Source organism: Rutidosis leptorrhynchoides, chromosome 4 (assembly GCF_046630445.1).
Source record: "Rutidosis leptorrhynchoides isolate AG116_Rl617_1_P2 chromosome 4, CSIRO_AGI_Rlap_v1, whole genome shotgun sequence".
Lineage (NCBI taxonomy): Eukaryota > Viridiplantae > Streptophyta > Magnoliopsida > Asterales > Asteraceae > Rutidosis > Rutidosis leptorrhynchoides.
This window is the reverse complement of record NC_092336.1, coordinates 475,870,500-475,886,506: the sequence shown is the minus strand read 5'-3', so window position 1 is coordinate 475,886,506 and position 16,007 is coordinate 475,870,500. Positions and strand designations below refer to the sequence as shown.

General features: G+C 33.2%; 1 protein-coding gene across 1 annotated transcript; it reads left to right on the top strand.

Annotated features, from left to right (window-relative positions):
* Nucleotides 1-8,270: 8,270 nt before the first annotated feature.
* Nucleotides 8,271-15,039, top strand: LOC139842310 (uncharacterized). The gene is made up of 14 exons (XM_071832462.1): nucleotides 8,271-8,476; nucleotides 8,581-8,680; nucleotides 9,013-9,132; nucleotides 9,226-9,323; nucleotides 9,417-9,500; nucleotides 9,619-9,752; nucleotides 11,261-11,333; nucleotides 11,473-11,518; nucleotides 11,909-12,018; nucleotides 12,124-12,231; nucleotides 12,577-12,636; nucleotides 12,715-12,776; nucleotides 14,057-14,372; nucleotides 14,702-15,039. Exons 1-14 carry the CDS (start codon nucleotides 8,396-8,398, stop codon nucleotides 14,906-14,908), a joined length of 1,599 nt encoding a protein of 532 aa, XP_071688563.1. The 5' UTR covers nucleotides 8,271-8,395; the 3' UTR covers nucleotides 14,909-15,039.
* The last annotated feature ends 968 nt before the right edge of the window (nucleotides 15,040-16,007 follow it).

The following is a 16,007-nucleotide window of genomic DNA, read 5'->3' as shown; positions in this document are numbered from 1 at the left end:
GCATAGCTATGTATCGTGGTACGCGATGACGAGAAGATTGATCGGATCCATAAATAAGTATTCAAATTCTCTGTGTAAAATAACGAATTTCAGCTTCCTTGATTTCGAGTCGAGAGGGGTTGCCTTTCAGGCGTTCACGTAGAAGTATTTCTATATTTGAGTTCCATTTTGTGCCACACGAATTTATCTAGTAAGGTTGGTGTGAAAAATCACGTTCAAAGTCCGGACACGGAAAATGTTTAATTCTTTCCCTTAGTACGTTAACAAGGTTAAAGGACGAGCGATACGGGAAAAATTGGAAATTAATCTTTGGTAATAATCGCGAGATCCAAAATTTTACGAATACAAGTCGGAGTCGTGAGGGTTTCTCCAAAATTAATTAATTAATTAATTTTTTTTTTTTTTGCGAGATCTACTGTAATACCTTGACCACTAACAACATGGTTTAGAATTTGGACTTCGTTTAACCAAAATTCTCACTTGGAGAATTCGGCATAGAGTTGCTCTTTTCTCAAGAGTTCGAGCGTAAGACGGAGACGTTGTTCGTTTTTCCTTTCCGCTTGAATAGCTTAAAACATCAATTATAAGTACGGTAACGGATTTGTCTAGATAAGTTTGCATACGCGGTTCCGGAGGTCTATGAATACGGGCGGAGCCTTAGATAAACTGAACGGCACTAAAAGAAATTTATAACTATCGTAGCGAGTTCGGAAAGCGGTTTAGGAGACATCTTCTCCCTTAACCCTCAATTGATGATAACCAGAATAAAGGTCGATTTTAGAATATACGCGAGATCCGTGTAACGGTTCAAGAGGTTGTTGATACGGGGAAGAGGATATCGGTTCTTAAACGGAAATTATTTAGTTCACTAAAATCACATATATGTGGGGAAAACATTCCCTTCCTAACGTATAGGTTTTGGGCTCCCTAGTTCTATAGATGGCAAATCAAAGTTCAAATTACCTACCCAATAAGTTTGACGTACACTCTCCGATAAATTTGTCGGTACGCAATAGTTTTCCGTTGGTCACTTGAATGGCCTAAGTAATATCTAGGGGGTGGTGGAGTGCAAATAGTAGGCTCCAAAGCCTTGGATACAAAACATTTATCGACATCCGAATCGAATAAACATGAAGTATAGGAGTTGTTAAGAAGAAACGTACCCGTGACTAGTTCATGTCATCTCGAGCATCCTCGGTGCTAATGTTGGAAGTTCGGCCGCGTGTGTTGGGGTTGGCTTTCTTCGTTGGACATGCATTCCTAAAATGACCCGGTTGGCCACATTCGAAACAAACACCCGGCTTTTGTGTGTTGGGTCCCTTTTGACTGACGGGGGCAGTACTTCCACAATATTTGGCAATATGACCACTTTCCTGGCACCGGTGGCAAATTAGCTTGCCACATTCACCAAAGTGATGCTTGTGGCATTTGTTGCAAAAAGGTCGAGTTCCAGCATAACTTTTCTTGCCGACGGAGGTGAAAGGTTCCTTGGCAAAGTTGTTGCTGTTGTAGTTGCTGGATTGAGAGGCTTCCCATTTTCTTTTGTTGTTACCCGGTTGGTCCTCGGCCGTTGGTGCCGGTGCTTCAATTTCATCCACCGTTTCTATAGATTGGCGAGCCATCGCTAAAGCCTCTTGTAGGTTGGCGGGTTTGGATGACATTACCCTGTGTTGAATGCTCTTCGGAAGGCCATCCATGTAATGTTCAACTCTTAGGGACTCGAGAGTCATGAGGTTTGGACACATTAAGACTAGTTCAGCAAACCGTTGATTATAAGCTTCGAGGTCATTCCGGACCGTTTGTAAATTTCTTAGCCCCTGTTCGAGCCTTCGAGTCTCGTCGCGCGGAAAGTATTCGGTGATCATTCTTTCTCTTAATTCGGTCCAAGTGAGTGTGTGGGCTTCATCGATACCCACTGATTGTACATACGTGTTCCACTATGAGAGAGCAATACCGGTGAGAGTGAGGGTGGAAAACTTGACCTTATCTTGGTCCCGACAACCGCTTATGTTAAAAACGGCTTCCGTTTGTTCAAACCATCTGGTGAGAGCAACTGGTCCCTCGGTTCCATCAAAAGTGGGAGGTTTGCACCCCATGAAGTTCTTGTAGGAGCACCCCTCGTTTGAATTACCAGCTCCATGATTATTGTTGTTGGAAAAGTGATCGGCCACGGCCGCACCCACGGCGGTGGTTATCATTCATTGAAGAGCTTGTTCGAGAGTTTCGGAAGGAGTATTGGGTTGTCCTTGGTGAGCCATTGTTCCTTCATGACACAAGAATACCGTTGTTTAGTATTATCAATAATACTAATCGTGATATGGAAATCAAGATAAAGAGGAAATTTTTCCTTGACTCGCCTTAAATTCTTTATGTCATAATGTCGGAATGTTCATATGAGTCACCGTAATATAATCCCGGAAATTATATTACCCTGATTCATATGTGCATTCGACATCATTTCATATAGTCAAGGTGGCGTGTCAATCAAATCAACCACGTGAGATTAAGGTAGAATAAGAGTTAGATGTGAATAGAAGAGATCGAGTATAAATGCACAAGTAGTCAAGTAATTCCTACTCCAAGTCTATATGCCGGTTGTAGTCTAGACTCACTAATGTACCCTATGACTCGGGGTTGACACCAATGAACTCTAAATCCCTACAACCAACGCTCTGATACCACTTGTAGCGACCCCGACAAATCGTCAAGTGACGGCGTCGACTACGTATGGTACCATTACATGGTCATAAGCATTTATAACAAAGTTTGACCGAAAATATGTCGCATTCATTTTATAAAAGGGTGTTTCAATGTTTACAAAAGTAATTCCCAAGACAAGTACATATCAAAAGTTATAGTTCATATGAAACACGTGCGACATAGTTTAAAGTAGCCAAAAAGACGCTCCACGTATGCAAGTATACTCGACATCCAATGCAAGTATCAAAAGTATGAGCGGAAGCATGTATCATGTATCGTTCAAGGACCTGAGAAAAACATAGAAATCTGTCAACGAAAACGTTGGTGAAATCATAGGTTTAGTAAGTAAGTAAGTTGAACCACAAGTGTTGTCACGTTGAAATAATAATAAACCATTCTAAAAGTTGATATCACGAGCACTCAATTATCAAGGCTTAACTATCACGAAACCACATTAATATAGTGTCAGAACATACACTTATCCCCGAAAATATATTTCATCCGATTAACGGTAGCGAACCGTCCGAATGAGGGTTTGTCAAACCCGTATGGCCACACAACATAAGTTCTCGCTTACACCTGCAAGTGTAACTAATGATAATTGAATTGAGGCTTTTTGTCCTAACTCGTACGTAGAACGTTTGTTTTCGTACTTGTGTACTTTGTAAAATGAAACGTTTATGTTTTCTCATCCCAAATATAAGTATAAAAGAGTAAAAGTGGGACTATGATCTCACCTTTGATTGCAAGAGTATAAATGTACTTTACAAAGTAAACGTGTGCATGAATGTTGCTTAGCCTTGACCTAAACAAGTAAGTTGTATCAATTAACCGGTTACGACACAAGGTCGAGCGAAATGTGTTCAATTAGTCCTATGGCTCGTTACGACTCGAATAGTATAGCATGTGAATCACGTTGTCAAGTTTCATGCAAGAATCAAGTATAAAAGCATGTTAGAACGATTGTATAAAAGTTTGGTTAAGTTTGACTAAAAGTCAAACTTGGTCAAAGTCAACGAAAAAGTCAACACGTTCGGGTCGGGTCCCGAACTATTTTTCTATGCTAGTTATTCATATATAAGCATGTTAAAACAAGTTGCATGTAAATTGGAGGTCTAGAACATGTCAAACATTTTTAGTAAAAAGGTCAAGGGAAACAGAATCTGGACGCGACTTATGTCGCGCCGCGACCTGGAGCGCCGCGCCGCGGCCATACACGGGGTCTGGTGCCTGGTCAGTTTCAAATGTTCAAGTCTTGATCAAAACTTCAAACAACCATAAAACGCAAACCGTAAACAACTAGAAGGCGTATCTTATACCGTTGGAAAGCTCTTTTGACAAGGAACACAACTAAACATGTATCATCAATCAAAAACATCATTTTCAACAACCGATTTCTCGCCAAGTGATCAATAAAAGTCTATTTTCAAATTTTCAAGTTCATCAAATGCATTTTGAGTTTCGGGAATCCAATTCTCACATATGATATGCCGTTTTGAAGGTAATGAGGCATACATTACAACTAAACACTAACAATTAACATTCCATGGCATTCAAGCATCCAAAAATTCATGTCAAGAACTATCAAACCCTAGTCAAACATCTCAAAATCAATAATCATGCTTTTGAAGTTTTCTTAATCAACCTACACATCAAATTGAAGCTAATGATGCTAGTAACATATTTAATACATGAACTTTAACAATTAAACAACATTTAATCATCCAAAATCAAAGATTAAGCACACCCATTTCAAAGTTCATACTAGTTACTCCAAATCAACAAATCGAGCAAACAAAACATATATTCATATTATACACGAGCCATAGACACTAACTAACACAATTTCAAGTCAAAAACACGAATTTAAAGAAAATTAGTGATTTTAGAAAGTTACCCAAAATGGATGAAATTGGTACCAAATCGAAGAGGATGAAGAGAGGATCACGAATATGTAATTTGTTTTGAAGTTTGCTTCCCGATCCGGATTTAGATGATGATTTATGTTTGTGTTCTTGAGAGAAAAAAAAAAGAAAGAAAGAAAAAAAATAGAAATGGATGAATGAGTGGGTGGAGGTGGAAGATGGTTGACTAGTCAAGTGCTAGTCACCATTTTGGGGTTTTGGCAAAACAAGTCCCTCAAGTTGTAGTCGGGTGCGGGAATTACCTAAACGGAATATTTTAAAACGCGTATTAACGGAGGATGTTAAAATCCAATAACGGAAAAATATTAAGAATGTTAGCTAACGGAGGATACGAATTTAGTTACGAAGGATATTATTAAAATAAAAAGACGGGCGTTAAAATAATTTAACGGAAAAATGCGGGATGTTACAACTTAGTCAATATTGGGTAGCTTTGTTTGTAGTATAAATAACCATGTATTGCAAGATAAAACATTTGCACCATTCTAATATATTTTCAAGAAGTATTCTCTCCTTTATCTCATATATATTCTATTCTTATGTTATAAGAAATTTGTAGTTAGATTGGTATACTAAAACTTGTTAAATACAACTTAATCATAACATATATATATATATATATATATATATATATATATATATATATATATATATATATATATATATATATATATATATATATATATTAAAAAGAATTTAATTGTACAAATTTTAATTTGGAACTATTTTTGATTTATTATGTGTATGCAACAACTTGCCACATAAGTTTGTGTTGGTTTATACGCTTGATCTTAATATAACTTTATTACTTAAATTCATAAATTTAACGGGTCTTTAATTAGTAGTAATAATAATGTGACCGAAAAGGTAATAAATTAGAAATGTAAGTACTCCATTTCAGAATATTTACAAACCTTACCTCGGTTATTCTTTCTTATTAATGAGCATTTACAGATTTGTAAATAGACATTTAATTAAACATGGACTTGAAGAATTGAAGAACAATTTGGCTGGTTGTTAACATATTTACTGGCTAAGAATTTTATAAGCAAAACCTATGTAAAGAAAAATTATAATAATATATAAGATATATGGATTTGCAAGAGTTGCTAATTGCTAACCGTTATTATAAGTTAGAGGGATTCAACTAGTTAATCATCACAAATTATCAAAAATGGCTTCAAATTATTAGTCGTGAAGTATATGCTAATTTTACTTATGTAAAAACAACTTATAATATGCCCATAGTAATTTATAATGAATTCACCAGAGTCTCACAGCATAAATGAGTTGGACAAATAAAAATTACTGTAAATCCCAAACTTACATTTCTCTTATTATTATTATTATTATTATTATTATTATTATTATTATTATTATTATTATTATTATTATTATTATTATTATTATTATTATTATTATTATTATTACTATTATTATTATTATTAATCATTAATCGTTATTAATCATTAACTATAGTTAATAATTATAATTATTTTAATTATTAATATTAATCACTAATATTAATAATTATAAAAATTATATATTTATAAAATAATTATGACGATAATAATAATTAATAATTAATTAATATTAATAATAACAACAATTCGATGAGACGACGAGTATTATATTATTGATCCAAAAATATAAACCTTAGACCACGTTTGAATTCAATTTCAATTCCGCCGTAATCTCATTGAATTCCGTAAGTCAAACAGAGCCTTAGTGTTTAATTTAGACCCAGCCCAATTTATTAGTCCAAAATTAGTTGCCCAAATTAGACTACCCAATGATCAAAAGTCAAAAATTAAGAATTAAAAATAAAAAAAGAAAGAACACTTATCTTCATCGTCTTCAATCTTCATTGCTATCACAGATTCCCTTATTTGAAACCCTAATTTCTGACCTAATTTCAACTACATAATATTCTGGTATGCGAAAACCTCACAAATTTACCAATGGCAATTGTTATATCACAAGGATTTGCTTGTAGCAGTCATCTATCATTCCAACTCCCTCTCATCAATCGTCAACACAAGGTACCATTTCATATAAACATTTTACATTTTACATATTTCTAATCTTATTAAAAAGTATATGATTTATTTCTAGAATTATATTTGTCAATGATAGGTAAGGCAAAGCTTTACAGTAGATGCTGTGGAATCACTGGTTGAATCAGTAAGTGTTCATAATGATGGATTTCAGATTTCAACTACTAGAATTTATTAGAGCTTCACTATAAAAATTTGATTTGATCCTTAAAAAAAACCCCGCGAATTCGCGTGTTTTAAGCTAGTAAAACAACATAACAGTTGTATTATTCAAAATTCATGACAACCTCAAACGTTAAAAACATTAACTAACTTTTGAGAATATCGGCCGAAATTTTGAAAAGAATTTAGTTGTAGGATATATATATATGTATGTATATATATATAATATATATATATATATATATATATATATATATATATATATATATATATATATATATATATATATATATATCCTTTTTTGAAAAAAATTTAGTTGTACGAATTTTACTTTGGAAATATTTTCGATTTATTATGTGTATGCAACAGCTTGCCACATAAGTTTGTGTTGTTTTATAGACTTATTTTAATCTAACTTTATTACTTTAATCCGTAAATTCAGCGGGTCTTTAACTAGTAGTAATAATAATGTGACTAAAAAGATAATAAATTAGAAATGTAAGTACTCCATTTCGGAATATTTACAAACCTTACCTCGGTTATTCTTTCTTATCAATGAGCATTTACAGATTTGTAAATAGACATTTAATTAAACATGGACTTGAAGAACATTTTGGCCTGGTCGTTAACATATTTACTGGCTAAGAATTTTATAAGCAAAACCTATGTAAAGAAAAATTATAATAATATAGGATATGGATTTGCAAGAGTTGCTATCGGTTATTATAAGTTAGAGGCATCTAACTAGTTAATCATCACAAATTATCAAAAATGGCTTCAAATTATTAATCGTGAAGTAATTGCTAATTTTACTTGTGTACACACAACTTATAACATGCCCATAGTAATTTATTACCGGATGACGAAGACTAGTGGCGGAGTCGGGACATTTGTTCACCGGGGGCGAATTTTTTTTTAAAATGTACGAATTTTTTGGCAAAATGTGGAGGTTTTAGGGCAATATAGTTTTTTGAACAAAATTTGAAGTTTTTAAACAAAATACGAAGGTTTTTGAGCAAAATATAAAGAGTTTAGGGCAAATATAAATGGTTTGGAGGAAACAAAAAAAATAATCCACCGAAAGTAAATCGAAAAAATCAAAAATTTGCAATAAAAATTGCAAATTCATTTGGGCGGACGCCCCACTCTGCCCCTTCATAACTCCGCCCCGCCCCTGACTAAGACCAAGAGTATTATTAACCGGATGATGATGATGATGATGATGATGATGATGATGATGATGATGATGGTGGTGGTGGTGGTGGTGGTGGTGGGTATTATATTATTGACCCAAAAATATAAACCCTAGTGTTATAAATTTGACCCAGCCCAATTTATTAGTCCAAAATTAGTAGCCCAAATTAGACTACCCAATGATCAAAAATCAAAAATTAAGAATTAAAAATTGAAAAAGAAAGAAAGAACACTTATCTTCATCGTCTATGATCTTGATTGCTATCAAATCAAAGATTCCCTAATTTGAAACCCTAATTTCTGACCTAATTTCAACTACATAAAATTCTGGTATGCGCAAACCTCACAGATTTACCAATGTCAATTGCTGTATCTCAAGGATTTGCTTGTAGAAGTCATTTATCATTCCAACTCCCTCTCATCAATCGTCTCCACAAGGTATCATTTTATACAATCATTTTTCAATTTACATATTTCCAATAACCTAAATACAAAATATATATTATATGATTTATTTCGAGAGTTATATTTGTCAATGATAGGTAAGGCAAAGCTTTACAGTAGATGCTACTGAATCACCGGTTGAATCAGTAAGTGTTCATAATGATGGATTTCAGATTTCAACTGCTAGAATTGTAAAAGGTGAATGCCCTGTATTTTCATTTACTTGTAATTAGTAATTTTCTCCCAAAGTAAAGTATCTAATATTTATTAAACTTTACCCAAAATTCTACTGCCATGACTTCAACTTGATTTTTCAAGCTCTATAAGTTGGTCCGAGTATATGATGGATCTTCTTTCACTCCTGATTGTACATAAAGTTTGTATTTTGTACGGAGAAATAAATTTCCGGGTGTAATCAAAAAAAAAAAAAAAAAAAAAACTGTTGAACACGATTGATATGTTTATGTATATTTATGTTTATTTATCTCTAAATGAGTTTGCTTAAGTGCGTGTGCGTGTGATAATAATAGGAGGTGCTGACGATTGCAAACCGCACGAGTGGAAAAAATTGAGCTCTAAAGAACTTGGAATCAGGACTTCAAGAATTACTACACCTGCAAAAACGGTTCTAAATGTGCTTAAGAAAAAGGGTATGTAAATATGTAATGTGTTTCTTATGTGATCAATACTTATGTTATCGGTTCTTTATCTGTACTTATCTGTTGCATACATTAATCATGTAGGATATGAGGTGTATCTTGTTGGAGGTTGTGTACGGGATCTTATTTTAAAAAAAACTCCTAAAGATTTCGACATCTTAACCTCAGCTGAACTTAAAGAGGTTTTTCTTTTTTATTAACTCACTAATTGAATTGGAATATATATTTATATTTGCTTGAATTATGAGTTCAACCTAATCATTTTCTCTGTGCAGGTAATGAAAGCCTTTCCTCGATGCGAAATAGTTGGGAGACGATTTCCTATATGCCATGTACATGTAGATGACATCATTGTAGAGGTTGGTACAATTTTTTATTTTATTTTATTATTTTTTTTTTATGTATTGGAAAGAAATAATGATTTAATATTATTGTAGAACAGTTATAACTTGGTTATGCGTATCCAATACGGGACAGGTTTCGAGTTTCAGCACAAGTGAAAGGAAGTTTGGGAGGAAGTCAAAACCCATGTTGAGAAAGCCTTATGGGTGTAATGAATGTGATTATATTCGATGGAATAATTGCATGCAGAGGGATTTTACAATTAATGGGTACGTACCTTTCCTATAACTTATGCAATTTTGGGGTATTCGGATTTGTATGTTGGATATGATTTGTTACTATTGTGACTTAAACTCAATTAGATTCATTCACCTTGTGTTTGCGGGAGTCAAATTGCATACTAGTTGAACAAAAACCCTGATCATCTAGTGATAAACTTAAAAGTACCCATTTACCCTTTCTTTTAATCCAATATATATAATATATATGAGGGACTTTTGTTCCTGCTTCGCAATACAGGGGTCTCTTTTTGGCTGTAAATATATCCTTTTTGGTCGTTTCGAGTGTTTGTAAGTGTATAAAACTTTAACCGAAAGGCTGAAACTCTACTGTATGTATCAAAATGCAAAAGTTTCTGTTTAATGTATCAAACTTTCAATTATTGCTTTTGGCTATGTCCAACGACTTAATTCACCGGGTAACTGTTTTTTTTTTTTTTTTTTTTTTTTTTTTTTTTTTTTTTTGCTGACGTGGTATCCATATAAGTTCCCACACCAGGTATACAAGTGACCTAAAATATTAAATATTAATTGATGAAAGTTTAATACATGTTATATAGTATTACACTTGGATACATGCTATAACGTTTTTAGATAAAATTTGATTACATTTCCAGATGTCTAAACCTTTATATTTATTTATATTTTGAACCATCGGATTTTTGCTAAGCACTCTACCATTTGATTATTACAACTTCAAAAAATACAAGCACGTTGAACCACTATTCACTGTAACTTTGTTTCTTACAGGTGATTAGTGGATTTTGATTGTTATTTATTGATGATTTTACTTGGTCTCCAAGTTCTTCGACTTCTGTTTAATTCTGCAACTTTCTGGAATTTCTTGGCTCCAGCCGGCGGCTTCCTTGACTCCAGCCGGCGGCTTTGATAATTTTTTTGCTTTATCCTGTTTTATTCCTCTTAATCACATTTTCTAAACAAACACATTAAAAATACCCTTTTATATGAATTATTGACTTTTGGTTATCAAAGTACTTAAAATGGTGTTTAAATACCAAGATAACGCTTTAAAATGTTTGTAAAAAAATGTATAATTTAAGCGTTATCACTGATCCAAAATCACAGCCACACGGGCTCAATACATGGGCTGTCATCTAGAGCCACACGGGCACAGCACACGGGCCGTGTACTCAACCTGCCATCTCCACACGAGCTGCTTACACGACCTGCCAGTGCCAGATGCCTATAAATAGGCTTTTATTTCTCATTTGTAACATATCCAATCATCAATTCAATATAAAAAATAACACATATAATATTCAAGTAGTAGTATAGTAGCTAGTTAGGAGTTTATATTCATAGGATACTCCGGAGTCCTTGCAACCAAGGACGGATCTTTGTAAGAAGCATTACTTCTTAAATCCTAATGCATATTCAAACACCTCCTGAAACTGTTAAAAGTTACTTTCTTTAATAGGATATTATCTATATATGTAATATTTACGCATCTCTTTAAAACGGGTGCTTTATGCATACAGGTTGATGTTTGATCCATTTGCAAGGATCGTCTATGATTATATTGGTGGAATGGAAGACATCCGAAGGGCTAAAGTGTGCATTTTTCCTTTATATATATATATATATATATATATATATATATATATATATATATATATATTTTTTTTTTGGTTCTAACAGATGCTGTCAAAACGTTCATTGCATATTTATGTATTCTGTTGCTTTTGTGTAGGTTCGTTGCATAACCCCTGCAAACACTTCCTTTGTGGAAGATTGTGGTATGTTCTCCAACTATTATAATTTTCAGCTCTTACAGTTGAATGCCAATGTGGCAAAATGGTAGGCTGGGTAACGGGTCATCTTCGTTAAGGTTGAAACAACAGATCAGTTTAAAAAGAAACTGTAATTATATTTTATTTTAGTTAGTAATATATTTCTTTTAATAAATCAATTTAGGAGGTTTATGCATTTAAATTACAGTTCTGCAACATTTGACCTGTATTCTTATAATGTTTTTCTAGAAAAGGTTATACACGTAAACCTGAATTCGGTTTATTCAAAAGTAATTAGGTCAAAATTGCTGCATCTAATTGAGCGACCGAATATTACCTTGCTAATTTGCCATGTAGTTTAAAACTCGCGTTTGACTCTTAATGCTTCTTATACAGCTCGCATTCTGCGTGGGATTAGAATTGCTGCCCGATTAGGGTTTCGGTTTTCCAGAGAGACTTCTAATTCTGTGAAAGAATTGTCCAATTCTTTGTTAAGGCTTGATAAGGTAAATCCTTTTTGTTGTTGTTATTATTCTTTATATATTACTTGTGATATCATATTGTCACCAGCTTTATCATTTTGAGAGTATAATACTGTGATTGGTCTATAGGGCCGAATACATATGGAAATGAATTATATGCTGGCGTATGGATCCGCCGAGGCTTCACTAAGGTTACTTTGGAAATTTGGACTCCTTGAGATTCTTCTGCCCATGCAAGTATGGGCTCTTCGTTACAGTGTACATCATTAAAAATTCTGGTTATTGTATAAAAAGGTAACCATATTTGGTCTGATTTTATTTTGGGTTACTGTTTTTGTTGTCAACTTTAAAAAGGTAACCAGCTTTTAAATTAAACTTAAGTTTTTTTTTTTTAAACGTTGTCGCCTTGCGGTAGGTAGCTGGTTTTCTGGGCCTGTAAGTTTTGAAAGATTTGGGAGTTTTTATGAGTGAAAATTACAATCATAACCCAAAACAAAAATCAGAAAGTTGGTTACCTTTTATGCAATAACTTTTTTTAATTTTGTAAAAAATTAGATGATATGATGTACTGGGTTTATGCAGGCAGCATACCTTGTTTCACTTGGATTCCGCAGACGCGATAAGAGATCTAATATGCTCCTGGTTAGTTTAACAAGTTGATTTATTTATATGTACTGTTTTAGTGTATGTTTTGTTTAAAATTATGTTCTTGTATTGTAGTCTTTGTTTGCCAGCTTGGATAAACTTTTAGCACCTGATCGTCCATGCCATTCTTGCTTGTGGTAAGAAACATATCTGACACCGATTATTCATTATATTAATTACTCCCGCCATCCCAGAATTAATGTCCCCATTTGACTTTTTAAGTCTTTCTTTATCAACTTTGACTTTAAATATATTTGTTTGCTTTATATAATATTTAATGAAAATTATACCAATAAAAGCACATTTAAAAACTAGTTCTTTCTTTTACATTTCATAAAATATTAAATGAAATAAATATAAATAAAAATATTTAAAGTCATAGTCGTGAAATAAAGACTTTTAAAAGCCAAACGCGACAATTATTTTGGGACGGAGAATGTATTAAAAACTATTTTGGGTCGACCCAATCCGTTTTGGGTTGTAATAAACTACCAAAAAATTTATTTATCAGATACTTGTATAGTTGTATGGTTTCAGATTCAAGTAATTATTATATTATATTATATTATATTATACCTATATACTAAAACACGCGCCAGATTTCGTCGTTTCAGTTCTATCGGATTGTCGTTTTGAGTTTGCGTTCACACTACAAACGGTCCCTCAACTTCGGCTCAGTTTACACAACGGCCCCTCAACTTTACACTTTTTCAGGGGTAAAAACGTAAATACATAATATATAATTTTATTAAAATAAAAGAAACTAATTCCACCCGAATTTTTAACGGCAGATTTCGTCGTTTCAGTTCTATCGGATTGTCGTTTTGAGTTTGCGTTCACACTACAAACGGTCCCTCAACTTCGGCTCAGTTTACACAACGGCCCCTCAACTTTACACTTTTTCAGGGGTAAAAACGTAAATACATAATATATAATTTTATTAAAATAAAAGAAACTAATTCCACCCGAATTTTTAACGGGCCCTATCTTCTCGCTCGGTGCGAGTTAAATTTTTCCGACTCGAAAAAAATCTAATGAACACAACGGGACTAACTACGCGTGAAACAGACATTGTTAAAAAAACACTAGATAACGGGTCCTATATTCTTGCTCGGTGCGAGTTAAATGTTTCCGATACCACTGTTTAACTCGAAATAATTTTACGAACACAATGCGACTAACTATACGCGACACGGACATCGTTAAAAAACACTAAATATTTCGGGCTATATTACATACATATACATACACGTCCAACAAACAACCCAACTTACTAGATATATTAGGTACCAAACAATGTATATTCAAATTCGACCGCGCGTCGAATACAACCGCAGCAACGCGCGGTCGAATTTTTTTCTAGTAATGTAATATAACCGGGATCTAATCTAAGAACAAATTGTAACTTTTTTTTTAGGGTTGGTATTCTAGCATTTCATGAGGCTTTGGTAGACCAACCTCGCGATGCTCTGGTGATTGCTGCGTTTTGCATAGCAGTTCATGGTGGCGGATCGTTGTCCGAAGCGGTAAATATTGCACGGGATATATCACAACCTCATGACACGAGCTTCCATGAAATATCGGAACCTGTTTACGCATATTCAAAAGATGAGTTAATAGACGAGGTTATGGAACTTGCAGATTCAGTAAAAGCTGCATTGCATAGGCTGAGAGACGAGAATTTAGTTTCAGAGGCCCTGATCCAATACCCCCAAGCTCCACAGTCGGATCTGGTGAGAACTCAAGTCTAGTCAACATTAAACAATTCAAATTGACCTGATACATGAATTATTTATGTAACTATGTTAAATTAATTATTTTTTATTAAAATAGATAATAATGGACAAAAAATTTAAATCCATCTCTACCTGAATTTGCATGACACTGTTAGCTAACCCATTTGAGCTACCCATCTTGCCACCCCACCTTTCATCTTTGAACATCATTTTAAAATTTTCAGATTTTGACTAGTCACATTCAGCTTTATTATTTTGGGTAGAGAGTTTTACCTGGTAAATAATATTTATAAAAATAATAAAAAGTTTGTCCTTTCTTGTTTCAGGTATTCATTTCGTGGGCGCTATCGCTAAAGGTGTGCTCCATGTTTGACTGTGTTAGAAAGGGGAGGAATCGGAGGTCTGTACTAAAACGAGGAGGTGAAATTGATTATGAATCGTTAGCGTTGGGTAGATTGGAGGAAGTAAGGCATATTTTTGGTAGAGTTGTTTTTGACACTGTTTACCCTACAAGATTAACTAGGCACGATTAACTTTTTTTATTTTTTAGGACCCGGATTTGTTCTATATTTATCTATTTTTTTCGTGGCATTATCTCACGGGTATAACTTGTATCAACATGTTCCATAAGGATTCAAATTGAAAATATTGTGCTCTCGATTTACACTTGGATTAGAAACAACGGAAAAGAAATACAGATAAAAAATAAAAAATAAAATACTTAATTTTTCTCTGAGTTTCTGTTAGTAGAAATAATATGTGTTTCCTTTTGTTAGATTAGTGGAGTAGTAGAGGAAAATGTGATGTAAATTGGAACATGTGAATTGTAAAGTCATTGTAATTGTCGGTTTTTCATCCTCTAACTAGGGTTTGGTTTTTAATGATAAATTTGATGTTCAAAAAAGAAAAAAAAATTAAAAATAATACGTGTTAGATGTATGTAATTAGGATTTATTTTCATGTATGTGAAAAGATTAGAAAATAAATGCTCCGTATATAAGTAGTGAAATTAGTTGCCCAAACGAACGATTAACAGATAACTTCTTTATGCATGAAGAATAATGGTACATACTTACACTTAAATATTTAGAGTTGTGAGCTTACATCATGATGAACTCCTATTTTATTGTAAGAAGTTTTTTCACCAAAAATAAAAATTATATACTACATCACATTTTCCTAAATACACGTAAAAAAAATCTTTAAAATTTGTATTTTTGTTGAAAAGAATTTCAATTGAAATCAAAGAAATATTCATACCCCCTTAAAGATCAACCATAAGATTGCAAACGGTGGGGTTTTTTTATTACGTACTTTTGCACTTGAAATTTCTGAATCGCAAAATACTAACATACCCCTATCAAGGTTTAATCTTCAGACTTTATTATCAAAGTGATTTAAGTTAAAACAAAATGGTTTCTCTATAATTAAAATAAAACATCACGTGACATTAATTCACCGAAAAACTTTAGTGAATCCCTTCACTTGTACTCCATCTTTCTGTCTTATTGTCCCTCTCATGGAGTTTTCTAGGATTTGTAGTAATAAAAGAGAATTCGATGACTACGATATTGAATTTTGTAGTTCGGAATTTAGAATTATTAATAATCTATTTATCCACATTAAAATAAG